This window comes from Staurois parvus, unplaced genomic scaffold (genome assembly GCF_062004578.1).
Source record: "Staurois parvus isolate SC_StPar_1 unplaced genomic scaffold, SC_StPar_1.0 ptg000900l, whole genome shotgun sequence".
Classification (NCBI taxonomy): Eukaryota; Metazoa; Chordata; class Amphibia; order Anura; family Ranidae; genus Staurois; species Staurois parvus.
Window position 1 is genome coordinate 335,232 of NW_028318696.1, and position 14,211 is coordinate 349,442.

The 14,211-nt window shown below is 42.1% G+C and overlaps 1 protein-coding gene across 1 annotated transcript in view; it reads right to left on the reverse strand.

The window, feature by feature from the left end:
- Nucleotides 1-274: 274 nt before the first annotated feature.
- Nucleotides 275-14,211, reverse strand: part of LOC149442223 (potassium channel subfamily T member 2-like) — a 419,624-nt gene continuing 405,687 nt past the window's right edge. Inside the window, exon 30 of the mRNA XM_089656330.1 lies at nt 275-8,913. Coding sequence (XP_089512456.1) covers nt 8,802-8,913 — 112 coding nt within the window. The 3' untranslated portion in view covers nt 275-8,801. The remainder of the gene's footprint in view (nt 8,914-14,211) is intronic.

The following is a 14,211-nucleotide window of genomic DNA, read 5'->3' on the forward strand; positions in this document are numbered from 1 at the left end:
ACCATGGAAACACAAGCTGGTGTTTGCCCTCTAGCACAGGTGATGGCTACATTTGCACAGTAGATTCCCATAGCTTTCTATGGGGCCATTTTCTGGAGCATATTGTACCTTGGAGGCCATGGGCACATTTGCAAGGCAAGGATGCGGGTAGTGTAGCTCAACACATTGAGAGAAAAAGGGGAACAAAAAAGGATTGGGTTATGTTGTTTGGAAGTGTATTCATGCTTTAAAGGAAGACAAAAAACTTTAGAACAAAATAAGAATAAGAAACGCCTTTTGTGTTCATCAGTCTTTATTTAGCAGTATGTGTCACAGTGTTAATGACTGGGATACAGATCCCATTACATTCTGACTGATGAAACACCTGCACTGCAGTCACCGCTGGCACTGTCTACATTTCAACAGACCTGGTGTTTCTACATGGAATACACAGCAGGATACCTTAAGAGCTGTACAGGGGTAACTCTAAAGCTTACATTCCCACAGCACTTGGCACCTGGCAGACACGGGGCACAAAAAGAATGGCAACTTGTAGATTCAACACTGGCACTTAGACTTCGTGATACAGCTGGGACATACGAACTAGACAAACCTAGAACCGGGAACAGCTCAACACCGACAGACAAACATTTCTTAATATAAAGCCGTACCAACAGACACTAGCAGTGTGTTCTGTGAGGAAGGAGAAAAGTGGATGACTTGGCCATGGAAGAAGGAAGGAAGACAGAAAAGAAGGAAGGAAGGAATGCAGAAAAGAAGGAAGGAAGGAAAGCAGAAAAGAAGGAAGGAAGGAAGATAAGAAGGAAGGGATGGGTGGAAGGAAGGGAGGGATGGAAGGAAGGAAGGAAGATAAGAAGGAAGGAAGGGATGGGTGGAAGGGAAAGGTGGAAGGAAGGGAGGAAGGAAGGAAGATAAGAAGGAAGGAAGGAAGGCAAGGAAAAAAAAAGGGAAAACGGGAAAGGAAGGAAGGAAGGAAGGAAGGAAGGGATGGGTGGAAGGGATCGGTGGAAGGGAGAGGTGGAAGGAAGGGAGGGATGGAAGGAAGGAAGGAAGATAAGAAGGAAGGAAGGCAAGGAAAAAAAAAGGGAAAAAAGGAAAAAAGAAAGGGAAAGAAGGAAGGAAAAGATGTAAGAAAAGGAAGAAAGCATAGAACACAAAGAAGAAAGTTAAAAAAAAGAGAGGAAGGAAGGGAAAGAAGGAAGACGAAAGAAAAAAAGAAAAGAAAGAATGGAAAGTAGGGAAAAAAGAAAGGGGAAACATGGAAGAAGGGAGGGAAATTTAGAATGTTTGATTTTCCAGTACAATCCATTTTTTTTATTACCGTACAGGAGCCATGGGTTGTATGCAGCTATGTTCAGGTAATTATACACTGGCAAGAATAAAGCTGCAGGAACACCTCTCACAATCCAAGGCAGCCTCAGCTTTGCAGCAAGCAATAGGGAGGATAAAAAAGAACAGAGAGTTCTGTGTCCTGTACTGTGCTCTAAGAAACAGATTTTACTGGTAAGTCAAAAACCTTTTTTTCTTAGTCATATAGTACAGGACACACATAAAAAAGCAGGTCAAATGAGGGGAGGGTAACATGGCAGCTGGTAGCACCTTATGAGTGAACCTGGAATCAGAGGAGGCCTGAACATCAACCTGATAAAATTTGTCAAACATTTGAACTAAAGACCATTTTTTTCTGGGAAAGGGAGAAACCCTATACTTTAGACCGGTGGTCTCCAAACTGTGGCCCACGGGCCACATGCAGCCCTTTGCTTGCCTTTATCTGGCCCTTAGGGCACTGTTTCTTCCAGTTATAGGCTTTATACCTCCCCCACTGACACAAACAATGAGGTACCATTCCTCCCACTGAAACCATTGATGGAGCACTTCCTTCCACTGAAACCAATGATGGGCGCTATTCTTCCCACTGACACCAATGATGGGGCACTATTCCTTTCACTGATACCAATGATGGGGCACAACTCCTTCCAGTTATATAAACAATGGGGCATTATTCCCCTCAATAATGCCAATGATGGAACACTATTCTTCTCAGTAACACCAATGATCAAGCACTATTCCTCCTTTCATTGACCACAGTTGCTATGTATTTCTTTTAATCTCACTGATCACCAAGCCTTTGACATTGTTAACTCCCACTGATGCTGGGGCATTTCACTCCCACTGGCCACAATCTTGACCCCTAAAGTCTGAAAGACAATAAACTGGGCCTTTGTTTAGAAAGTTTGGAGACCCCTGCTTTAGATTATAGTATTGAATGATGACTTTCTAATCCACCTAGCAATGAGTGAGAAGCATGGAGGCCCCTGCAGGAATCTTTGCGAAGGAACAAAAAGGAGTCAGCTTGCTAAAAAGAGATCGTAACTGAGAGGTAGACTTTCACAGCAAGTACTACATCAAGACACTGGAGAGAAATCTTGAGATGTTTTGGAGCAGGATATAAGGAGTGGAGGACAATATCCTGGTTAAACTGGAAGGCCACAGCCATCTTAGGGAGAAAATATGTTTTAGGCCTTAGGACAACCTTGTACTTGTGTAAGAATTGAAAATGCTATTTACAGAATATAGCCACTAAGTCTGAGGTCCTTTATGTAGAGGTGATAGCAATAAGAAAGGTCACTTTGCCAGTGAGGTCAGAAAAGGAATATTCCTAATAGGTTCAAAGGTTGGCCTCTGAAGGGCACAAATAAGCAGGTTAAGGTCCCATGGAGTTACAAGGGAATGTACAGAGGAAGTAAACCCTGCAAAAAGACCTTAACAAAGGAGTGAGAGGCCAGTAGTTTCTGAAACAGAACGGAGAAGATCATGTTTTGCCCACTGATGACACTCAAGGCCAGAAGCTGATCAAGACCAGACTGGAGGAAGGACAGTATTTGGAGTATTTCCTTGCATGAAATTGTCTGGTCTCGCACCATGTAAAAAATGCTTTCTAGGTGTGATGGTACACTTTATGGAAGTTTACTTTCTAGCCTTCAAGAGGTCAGGGATGACTTGGGGCCTGGGCATCAACAGACATGCCATTAAAACCAGTGACTGAGAAGCAAGATAGAGGACCCTTGGAAAAGGAGGTTCAGAAGGGCCCAGATACAGTCTGCCAGGAGTCTGAGTATGTCTAAAAACCACACATTTCACTGCAAAGTCTGAACGTGATGACAAACCTGTTGATTTTGTTGTTGAATCTGGACCCCAGAAGATCAATGTCCACCGTACCCCCACCGGTGGCAGGAGGATTGGAACCATGTTCTCTTAGCAAGTTATGTGCAATAGAGAGTTGAAGAGCACAGGTGAATAGCCCATTACCGTGGATCCTGGCGCTTCAGAAATTTTAACACCTGGTATGTGTACAGCAGACAGGACTGGAATGTGCAGTTCTGCTGAAATTAGGATCAAGGTCACTTTCTTTTGAGCTGCATGACTTTTGGTGCCTTCTTTATGGTTGCCATTGTACACCTGGTTTCTTGTTGGGAAGCTTTGCAGTTGACAGGTCCAGTGTTGAAGGGACAACTGAAATACCAGGAGCTCCAGAATGTTGATTGGAAGTTGGGCTTCTTCCAGTGACTAAGGCCACTGCACTTAAAAGGACATCCAGGGTTACTCACCAGCCCAAAAGGATGACATGCACCATGAGAACTATCACAGTTTTAAGGGAAAGGGTTTCCCTGACTAAAGCACCAAGTTTGAAATCCACCATGCCAGGGAGAGTCTGGCCTTGGATGTAAGATGCATGGGCAGACCAAGAACCAGGTTTATTTGTCCCACACTGCCAGAATGTTGAGTTGTAATGGTCTGGAGTGAAACTGGAGTTATTGCATTGCAAGGAAGCTACCATCAGGCACAAGACCCTCATGCACACATGAATACAGAGCCAGCCCTGGGACTGAAAGGCCTGGGAAATGAGCTGGGGGACAGGCATTTGTTCCAGGGCAGGAAGACCCTGCACAGGGCCTTATCCACTGTCAGGACCATATACTCTAATCAGTGAGTCGGTTCCAGCAACGAGGATCCAGCCAAATTTGCATGGTTCACTAGATGCTGGTTGATAGTCTTAGGGAGTACTGGCCCTTTAGCAGGAGATGGATCCATTCTCAGTGGATTCAACATAGAGTCATGGACAGGTCAAAAAGGACAGTGACAAATGGGTAATGTTGAGCACCCACAGCAAAATTCAGATAGCATTGGTGAGGAGGAAATATGGGAATGTACAAGCAAGTATCCTGGAGGCCAAACATTTCCCTGGAAATGAGAGAGGCAATGAACAACCTGGCTAATTTCATGCAAACTTTTCGAACCTGCAAAAACAGGCTGAGACTTCTCAGATCCAGAATGGGCTAAACACTTTACCTTGGAAAAAGTTCAAGTAGAAACCCTGAAAGTGTTCCTTGGCTGGGACTGACCCTTGAGAGAGGGGTTGTTTAACAGCAGCAAGAAGATACATCCATCCTTGCTGGGAATGGGGTAAACTTGAGAGCCATGAATCAGGGAGTCCAAAAATCCAGTTTGTAGCATCAGGAAATGACACTGGATTCAAGCATCAGAGATTTCTTGGAACCAGAAGGCCAAAAACGCCAATAGATGTCCCCCAATCTGATAAGTGGGAGCATCTCATTACTGACAAGAGGGCTTGGGGTCAGACTTGGCTGGCTTAGAGGTCCATGTCCTCTAATGAAAGTGTGTTTAAAATTTGAACTAGAGGCCTGAGAGAGAAGAAAGGATCTTTTCTTAGTCTCAGGAGTAGAAGGTTTACCTGCAGGAATGCAAGTTTATTTTTTGGGGAGGAGTGTTCTCTTACATTCTGTGATTGCCTTGATGTACTTTTCCAAAGAAGGACCAAACAGGCATTCCCCATCGAAGGGCAGCTGCTTGAGGTATTTCCTGCATGGGAGTTCAGCTGACCAGCATTTAAGCCAAAGAATCCTTCTGCATATGTATGCAGATGAGGCTCATCCTGGAAATCTGATGTAAAGTATATGCAAAGCCATGTACGCAATACAATAAGGGCACAGGTGAAAACTCCCAGTGGTAGTCAATGGAGGGATCCATTAAAGCGGAGTTTCACCCAAAAGTGGAAGCCCTGTTTATCTGCCTCCTACCGCCCCCCCCCCCCCCCCGCAGCCAAATTTGGCACCTTTTGGGGGGGGTGCCTGGTGTTGACCGGAAGTTCGCCCCCCATGCAGCCCTCTAGGAAACTCAACAGGTCCCAGAGGATAGGGGCACATTCACAAAGTACAGCATGCTTCGCACATGCACAGTAGGAAACTGGTTGTGAAGCCACAAGGCTTGGCGGCACCAGCACCCGGCAGCCGATTTAAGAATCGGCTAGGGGTGAGGACACCGCTGGATCCCTGGACAGGTAAGGGCCCTTATATTAAAAGTCAGCAGCTACAGTATTTGTACCTGCTGACTTTTAATTTTTTTTGGGAGGGATGGGGGGCCAGAACTTCTCTTTAAGATGGATCAAGAGTCTTTGGCCATTTATTTAGTCTAGATAGTTAAGGAATGGGAGACTGTCATGGAGGCATGGTTGCATGGTGAGACCCACTAATAAAAATAGTGCTTTAAGGGGGCTTCCAACCTCTTATCCACTGGGTCCCTGAACACAGGATAATCCAGGATAGTGTTTTATTAAGACATGAAATGGCTGTGTCCACCACAAAGGCTGTCTATTTCTGCAGAAAACCCTGCTCAAAAGGTTATAGCTATGGAAAACGTTTAGGAAGAACAAAGGGTGAGGCAAGTCACTGTACAAGACAGGCTCTAGGAGCAAGAGGACTGGGAAGATCTTAGCAGATCTGGGCAATTTTAGGGAACTGATGATGAAATTTTTAAGGCGTGCATACTCAAGCTGCTCTAAAGCTAAACAAGAGCGTCAATAACAACAACAATTAAATCCTCATGCTTGGATGAAATCTCAGCAAAAGGCATTTTATAATAATCCAATTCCTCAGAAGAAGGTGGATCTTCGTCATCTACCTCCTCCTCAGGCAACTTGTCAACTGCATAAGCGAAAGTGACTCTGGAGGAGAGACTGAAGGGGCTTATTGCGACCTCTACGATGTACATCCTCCAACAGGACTGAGACTCTGCCCAAAAAATCAAACATGGTGACAGAAAACTCCTCTCTTGAAAGGTAGAAGGAAGCATGAGGAAGTGTGAGCGGAGGAAGGCAGGGATTCATATTGGGGCTGTCCAAACAGAAGGCACTATGGTCTTGTAGAGAGAGACTTTCACCACGTCTCTGGAGCCAGGAGTTAAATCTTAGTTAGTGCATCCATTTGACCCCTTGCCCCTGCACTTGCCATTTGCTATGTGATGTGCAAAATATCCCCCAAGGGGTACTAACAACCTTCACTGCTGGGAAGTGGGAAGGATAAAGCTTTATGTGCCAGGCATTACAGGCTGCTGAACACAGGAAGGTGTCTGAAGATCGCTGTGTCATATACTACAGGAGCCAGGTGCCGACCAAGAGCAAAAAAATAGTGCACCCATGCACAGTGAAACCACTGCAATTGAGACAATAGCAGATGGGTGACAGACTTGCAAAAGATGGTTGGGGAAAAAATGGCATCAAATTTAATTGGCTTGTGCTCCTACTCCATGACTGCAACAACCCATTTAAAGTATTGCAGCCTACACTCTGCTGCAGATGAAGATGTAGGAGCACGAGCACAAGCTGTGTAACCTACCATGGCAACTATCTTCTAACTTTGGGCAAGATGGTGCGGGTCAGCCCAATCCGGTCTTCGCTGTCCACAATGGTCATACCCCTAAAGGGGTCTTCAGGGGCAGGGCACTGTTGCCAACAAACCACAGCTCTGGACCTGTATTGCACCTAACTCAACACAATGTATAATGGGCCAAGGTGAGCGCCCACACAGGATCCAGTGCCTGAATCAACATTACAGGACAGACCCACATCTTCTCCATGTAAAAGAGATAAGCTTGTCGCTGCTGCTTCTTTTTTGCCAGTGTACAGTCACCTGAAGGTTGCTGCATATAACCAATGGTTAAAGTCTAAAAATCCTGTGTCCTGTGCTGTACAATTATTTAAGAAGAAATATTGGAAAGGATGGAGGGAAGAAAGGAAGGGATAAAGAAATAAAGTTAGGGAAGCAAAAAAAGGAAGGATGGAAGAAGGTAAAGGGAAGGAAGGTAAGAAGAGAAGAGAGTAGAGAAAGGACCTTTTTCTTTTATCTCTTCTTTCTTCTCTTGTTCAAGCTTTCTTTTCTACAATTCTCCATCTCTCTCCCATTATTGACTCACTAACCCCCCCCCCCCTTTCTTTCCCTCTGTAGACAAAACCGTTTTTCCTTTCCTTCACTTGTACAACATCATTAACAGTGCATCATATTACCTGAAAAAATATAAGGAGAAAATATGTGTACATGTAGTTATGATATCTGGCTGTATTCAAAGTAAACCTCCATAACAACTCTATACGCAACCGCTACCCCTAGCAGATGCTGTAACGCATCCCTTAATCACTTCCAACATGGACTACCATCCCCATATTGCAAATTCTATCAAAATATAATGAACTTTCTTATTGCAGAAGTGTAAAAATATAGGTATATCGTTAAGTAGGGAAGGAGGAGATGCACAATCTTTCTGCACCACCAAACTCCAATACATGGAACAATTTATCCTATGGTATTCAGCATCAAAATGAATTACATATACTATATCATGTGTATATATACAAGGAATGGCTCAATTTAGGATCAGTTCCTTTATGGTAGGACACACCTAGGCTTTAAGTGCTGGGTGTATCTCAAACATCGAACAGGGTGGATATGTAACATAAATTTGAGGAATATTGCACATGAGTAAACCCCAAATCTTTGATAGCTGTAATTTTGGAACAGAACATAAAGTTGTACAAGTTGGCTTAAAGAATGTTTATGTGCAAAGATACTATTAAATGTAATTTTTTCCTATCTTGCCTTCATTGTCTTTCTCAAACCTATCAAAAAAACATGAAATCCAAGTCTTCCCTCACAATTATGATAATTTGGCATTCACAGCCAGCACTCTGATGATCTGATTGACTAATGGGTGCTCCATCCCCACCTAAGGTAAGCAGAGTTATACAGAGCAGTAAAGACTAAACAAAATTGATTGAATCTTATTCAGAACTACCTTTAGGTCAGCTGCTAAATCTACCACTAGCACATCAAGAAAAAAGGTGACACAACACCACTTATACAAAGGTCAGCATAGCAACCTGGGCCATTCATGTCTAGACCTTGGCCTTGTCTTTGGGATAAAGATATATGGGCCCATATAACAGATTTTACACTACTGAGGCTAAAAAAAAGGCAAGACCTGTTCAGTTCTCATCTTGGGTCTGATAATCAAACTTTGAATTGTAAAATCTGTTTCAGTAGGACCTAAAATTATATACCCTATGGGTTTGACATGATATACTCTATGGCTACTGTAGTGCAACTTTAGACCTGAGCAAATGGAAAGAATTACTTGGCATGTCTGAGATTGGCTAATCATTATACAGAACTAGTCAAATTCTACCTCCTTTATCTTGCTCCATACCATAGCCTTCCTGATAGTCTTCATCAAAGAGCTGACAACACAGGAGAAGTTAGAGAACAAAATAGAAGGAGCTAAAGCAAGCCATGGAATATATGTAGCAAGAAGCCGTGTACATAGGTTTCCCGTATTTGGTTGGGAGGTAGCGATGGAATCAAGATGGACACGGAATCCTTGGCTCACAGGAGGCTTTGCTTCCTCACATCTTCTTCTTGCTATACTCTTCTCATCATCACCCTGATGATGGTTCATAGATGAGTGCTATCCTTGGTATCATAAACCGGGACCTCAGTACGCGTGACGCTCGCCTTTCTGGCATTGCCGGGAGCGAGGGTCAGAGGATCAGGACGGATCAGGTAACTGTGAAAATAATATGTGGTATAATATTAAACAGCCATCCCAGCCAACAGATGAATCCAATCAGTCATTATTGCTATTCTGCAAACAATGCATCTAAGCTAAAGCCAGAAATCACACTAATATGGGTTTACCCTCATCTAAATTTTTTGTAACCTACTACAAACAGAATTCAAAAATCACCTCACAGGATGATTGGGAGTGTACTTCCTGAAGTCCAATCACATTCAAAAGGCAGGTTAAAATATGATTGGTGTGATGAAAATATGACCAAGAAGATCAATTTGCTGGTGGATCAATTAGTGATCAGCCTAATTCTTCAAGGTTCAGATTATCCATTGGCGCACGTGGGTCAGCAATGTATTTAACATTTCAAAAATTCTCCAGTGCTCAATCCAGCTAGCCAGGGCAATTAAACTAACTACTGAATTTTCATGACAAGAAGCCACAGTGCCACATGAGGACACCTCTTCAATGTGCGATCCTTGACTCTAAACTGTGATTAAATAGTTACATTTAGTGCACTTTTTTTCCCCATTATAATACATTCGTTTGCATTTTCTGGTTTGGTGTATTTGGTGCAGGCACACTGGGATCTTCAGATTCAGTCTAGCTGGATGCTGTAACTTTAAAGTGCAAATTTGCAAAAGTCTGCATTAATACATTCCTGAGATGTCACAGTAAACAAACAGTGATCCTGCCTAGGCTGAGATGATGTCTTCCGTTAGTTGCAGGCAGGAGGAACTATTTTCATGGTCTCCTCTTCTCCAGTGATCACACTACAACATTGTAACTTTGTAGCATAGCACAATGAAGCTGCTGCAGGTGCTGATTGGTGTCAAATATGCGTGAGAAAACCAAGAATTACACAGGCACCAGGATTTACATGATTGTGTTATATCTGATCTGGCATCTTAGTCCAGGAAATACATGTTGATGTGGATGACGGCTGACCAAAAATGTACTGATCACTCACTGTGTTCACTCAGGAAAGGAAGGGGCCAAACATGTTTACCTCTGCCATCACTCTCCATCCTGAAACAATTCCCCTGTGTGCCCGCAACAGCAGACAGCTGGTGGGAGGGACAGGAGAAGAAGTCGGAAGTGCTGCAAGGTGGGGCGGCAAACAAGGGAATCAGAGCTGCGGGAAGAGGGAGGAGTTGGATCATGGACATGGAGGGTGATTGGTGCTGCAGGGGGGCAATTACAGGAACTGATCCCCATGTGGCTCTCCCTGCAGCAGCTGAAAGGTGGTGTGAGGGAGAGGAGAAGAAGCCTCCTGTGCTGCATAGAGAGGGATCGGTTTCAGGGATCACCCCCTCCTGTCTACAGTCTTCTTCCCTCTACTTGTCAGCTGCCTGGGTCCCCGGTTGAATTGATCTTGTTCCAAATAGTTTCCAGTAGTAGTTCCAAAGTAGGTTCCAGTGGCTTTTATTCCACGTATTCAGAGAGACAATTGGGTTTATTTACCTAAACTGGAGAGTGCAAAATTAGGTGCAATTCTGCATAGAAACCAATCAGCTTCCAGGTTTTATTGCCAAAGCTAAATTGAACAAGTTGAAGTTAGAAGCTGATTGGCTACCATACACAGCTGCACCAGATTCTGAGTGCACCAGTTTTAGTAAATCTACCCCAATGTGTTTTAGCTGCCAACACCTGCTACAGCTGCAGAGAGCTGGCCTGGGAGGGAGGACTCTTTTGCTAGCCACTGAGGGACCACTCAGAACCAGAGCCATTTGTGGTGAGAAGCCTCTGGTCACCATCTTGTATATCTAATTGAGCACTCCAAAGCATGGCCCAATGGCCGGCAGACTCCCTACATTGTCCCACTGGCTAGTGTGTAGGTAAGGCATCTCTGCAGTAGGTAGGCTGTATTGCTGTTACAAAAGCTATTCGTATTGCTGCACTATATATAACAAGGTAACTGCATTTCTGTGATATTTATAGAACATTATTGTCTAAGTAACTCATTCCATTTTAGGGCTTTGTCTTTAAACAAAAGCTTTTTAAAAATGTATTACAGGTGTGTCAGTGTTCTTGGGTCCAGGTAAGGGTGGGCCATCTCAGCTGCAGGGCAGAAGGGGCCTAATACAAGTCAGTGGCTTTTCGGGGGGTGAGGGCTACAATAGCATCAAAGTATAACATATGAGACAACAAGATGAAGCTCGAGGAGACAAGAAAAAAGAAAATTGTCAAAAGGAAAAAAAGGAAGCAAAGACAAGCAGACAATAAAGTCGAAGATATGAAAGACATTCCAAGCCAAGATGACATTGAGTTTTTTAAAGAGCTCATGAAGATACTAAGAAACAACATAACATCACGCAGAAGACAGAATGTTGGAATGGGAAAATGCGACCTGAAAGCTGAGAGATGACAAAAAAAAGAAAAAGATTCAAAAAGGCAATAGGCAATCTGGAAGAGGAAAAGGCTTGATGTGGAAATATTTAAACCCCTTGATGTCCTCTCACTGCAAGCAGAAGCTGTAAGATGTGTTCAGTTGCTTGTACTGCATATGCATTTAACCACTTCCAGTCCGGACACTTTTACCCCCTTCCTGTCCAGGGCAATTTTCAGCTTTCAGCGCTATCACACTTTGAATGACAATTGCGCGGTCATGCAATACTGTACCCATATGAATTTTTATACCATTTTTTTGAGACAGATAAAGCTTTATTTTGGTGGTATTTATTCACCGCTGGGATTTTTATTTTTTTTGCTATGTAAATGAAAAAGTCCAAAATTTTTGAAAAAAGTGTTTTTTTAAATAAAATTTTGCAAATAAATAAATATTTCATCATAAATCTTGGCCAAAATGTATTCCGTTATTTTTTTAGTAAAAAAAAAAACATTTTTACATTTTTATTTTTTTTTTATATTATTTTTTTATTTTTGTTTTTACATACTGTCACCCTAGCAGTACAGTGTCACCATGGTGACACTGTACTACTTGTGGGGGGTGATGAAGATTTTATTTTTTTTTACACTGATTTCTTTTACACCCATATAAGATGTAAAAGCAATAATTTCTCTTTCTCTCTGTCTGCATTCTTGCAGTCATTGAGAAGTACTGAGTGAGCTGTGATTGGTCACAGCTTGTCACATGGTACAAGGCTGTTGTGAATAGCCTTGTACCATGTGACCTCCGTGATCATTCACAGATTTCACACGTAGTAAGCCATGATGTCACTAGTGACATCTTGCTTACTACTTTGCATGTGATCACTGATTGGCCAATCAGTGATCACATGATCGGGACCTCGTACAGAGGTCCTGTCCGACGATCGGTGTTTCACTGTGTCCGGAGGACACAGCGGGCACCAGATCGCGGTGCTGCGCGCTCCCAGGGAGCACGCACAGCTAGAAAAGGCGGGTGCCGTTTCTGAACGGCAACCCGCCCCTGGACTGCCACCGCCCTGCCGTTTATAAACAGCAGGCGGACGGCAAGTGGTTAAAGCAAGGCTGCCATTTTGCTTATTCAGTAAAAGTGACAGGTTCTCTTGACAAGTCATCACCCCCCTGTTCTCCCCCAGTGATACCCATGTTGTGTTCCAGATAAATGAAGTGGTGTTGGAGAGTTGGAAAAGTTTGTTTTAATGGGAGGAAAAGGGTAGCCTGTCAAAAGAGCTGGTAACTTTGCCTAGACTGGGAAAAGTGACAAATCCTCTTTACATATATATAGAATAGACATGTACAGAATAAAAAAAATAATTTTGTTTCGATTTGACAAGTTACTAATTTTGTTTCATTGCATTCTCAAGGAAATTAGTTTAGTTTAGTTTAGTTTGCTTTCAACCAGATTCAAAAATTTTCAGTGAATCAGAAGCATTCAAATTGCGTTAGAATGGAAAATATCGAACCAACAGGAATTCATTGTGAAGAATAACTGGGTCAATTCTATTAAAATTTTGGAAGATGGCTATATTCTTTACATTCTATTATTTTATAATCTATTCTATTATTTTACTTTGTATTCTATTCTGTTTTATTCTATTCTTTTTATAATTCAATTATTGCAAGATGACTATTCTCTCTATTTTCTATTCTATCCTTTTTTCTTTTCTATTCCATTTTTTTCTATTCTATTTTTTCTATTCTAATCCTTTATTTTCTATTCTATTTTAGTCTATTGTTTTTAAAATTCAAATTTTAGAAGATGGCTATATTCTAATACACACAGTCTTTGAAAGAAATCAGCAATGTGTTTACATTTCTAATTCATTTTCAAATTCAATTTTGTTTCCTAATTTGTTTCAAATTCAATTTGAATTCGGATAATTCATTATTCTGGATTCAAATTTTATTTTTGTTATTTCATATTTTTTTAAATTCATTACTATTGTAACTCGGAAATTCGGATACATCCGAATCTCTGAATAACAGACTAATGGAACTAAACGGACTGTACATGTCTAATATAGATTTTTCTTTCCATGTAGATTTTGTCTTTTACAATAGTTTGAGTAGAGAGTGTGCCTAAGGAAACCAGCCTAGCTTTCCTATCTCCAAGATTGCACAACATTCAGTCCACCACCTACAGGTGCTGCCAATATAGAACCAAAGACATGTCACTTCATTGGTTGCCTTCAGCTAATATTTAAAGTGATTAGAGAATCATCAAAGAGAATCATCAGTGAATACCTCTGATAATAGCAAATACAGGTGGAAACTAGGAACCATTGGCCATGAGACAGGGTGAGCTGGTGGCTTGAGTTGTTGGGTTTAGGTAAGGCAATGGCAAATATTTTCATTTATGTAGTTCAGCAATGTTTCTGGTTTAAACTTTCTATTGAGATGATCAACTCGGACCTCAAATGCTGGATGACCCAGCCACAAGTAGATAGAAGTTCTCTGGCACTTTATTACCTGAAACGATGAAATAATTGTATTTGCTTACAGCAGGGTTATCCAGCATCTGAAGTCTGAATGGAAGTTTAGGTAGGTAATGAAACACTGAACCATAAATTTACCACCAATTTGTGATGTTGGGAGGTTGGTAAAGGCTTTTACACTATGTTACACATCAGGATGATATGGACACAAAAAATCTCTAGATCAGTGTTTCTCAACTGTTTTTCAGTCAAGGCACCCTTTAAAATTATGGACAATTTCAAGGCACCCTCTAAAATTATGGACAGTCTTGAGGCACCCCATTCTAAAATGTAAAAAAAATTCTAATAGTTTTCTATAATGCAGCAACACCACATAGGTAGGACACCCAATGTTAGAGGTGATTTATTTTTCCAAAGCATTTACCTTTGCACACTTGTGCCGACTAGTATTCCAATGTTTCTTTTCTCCATC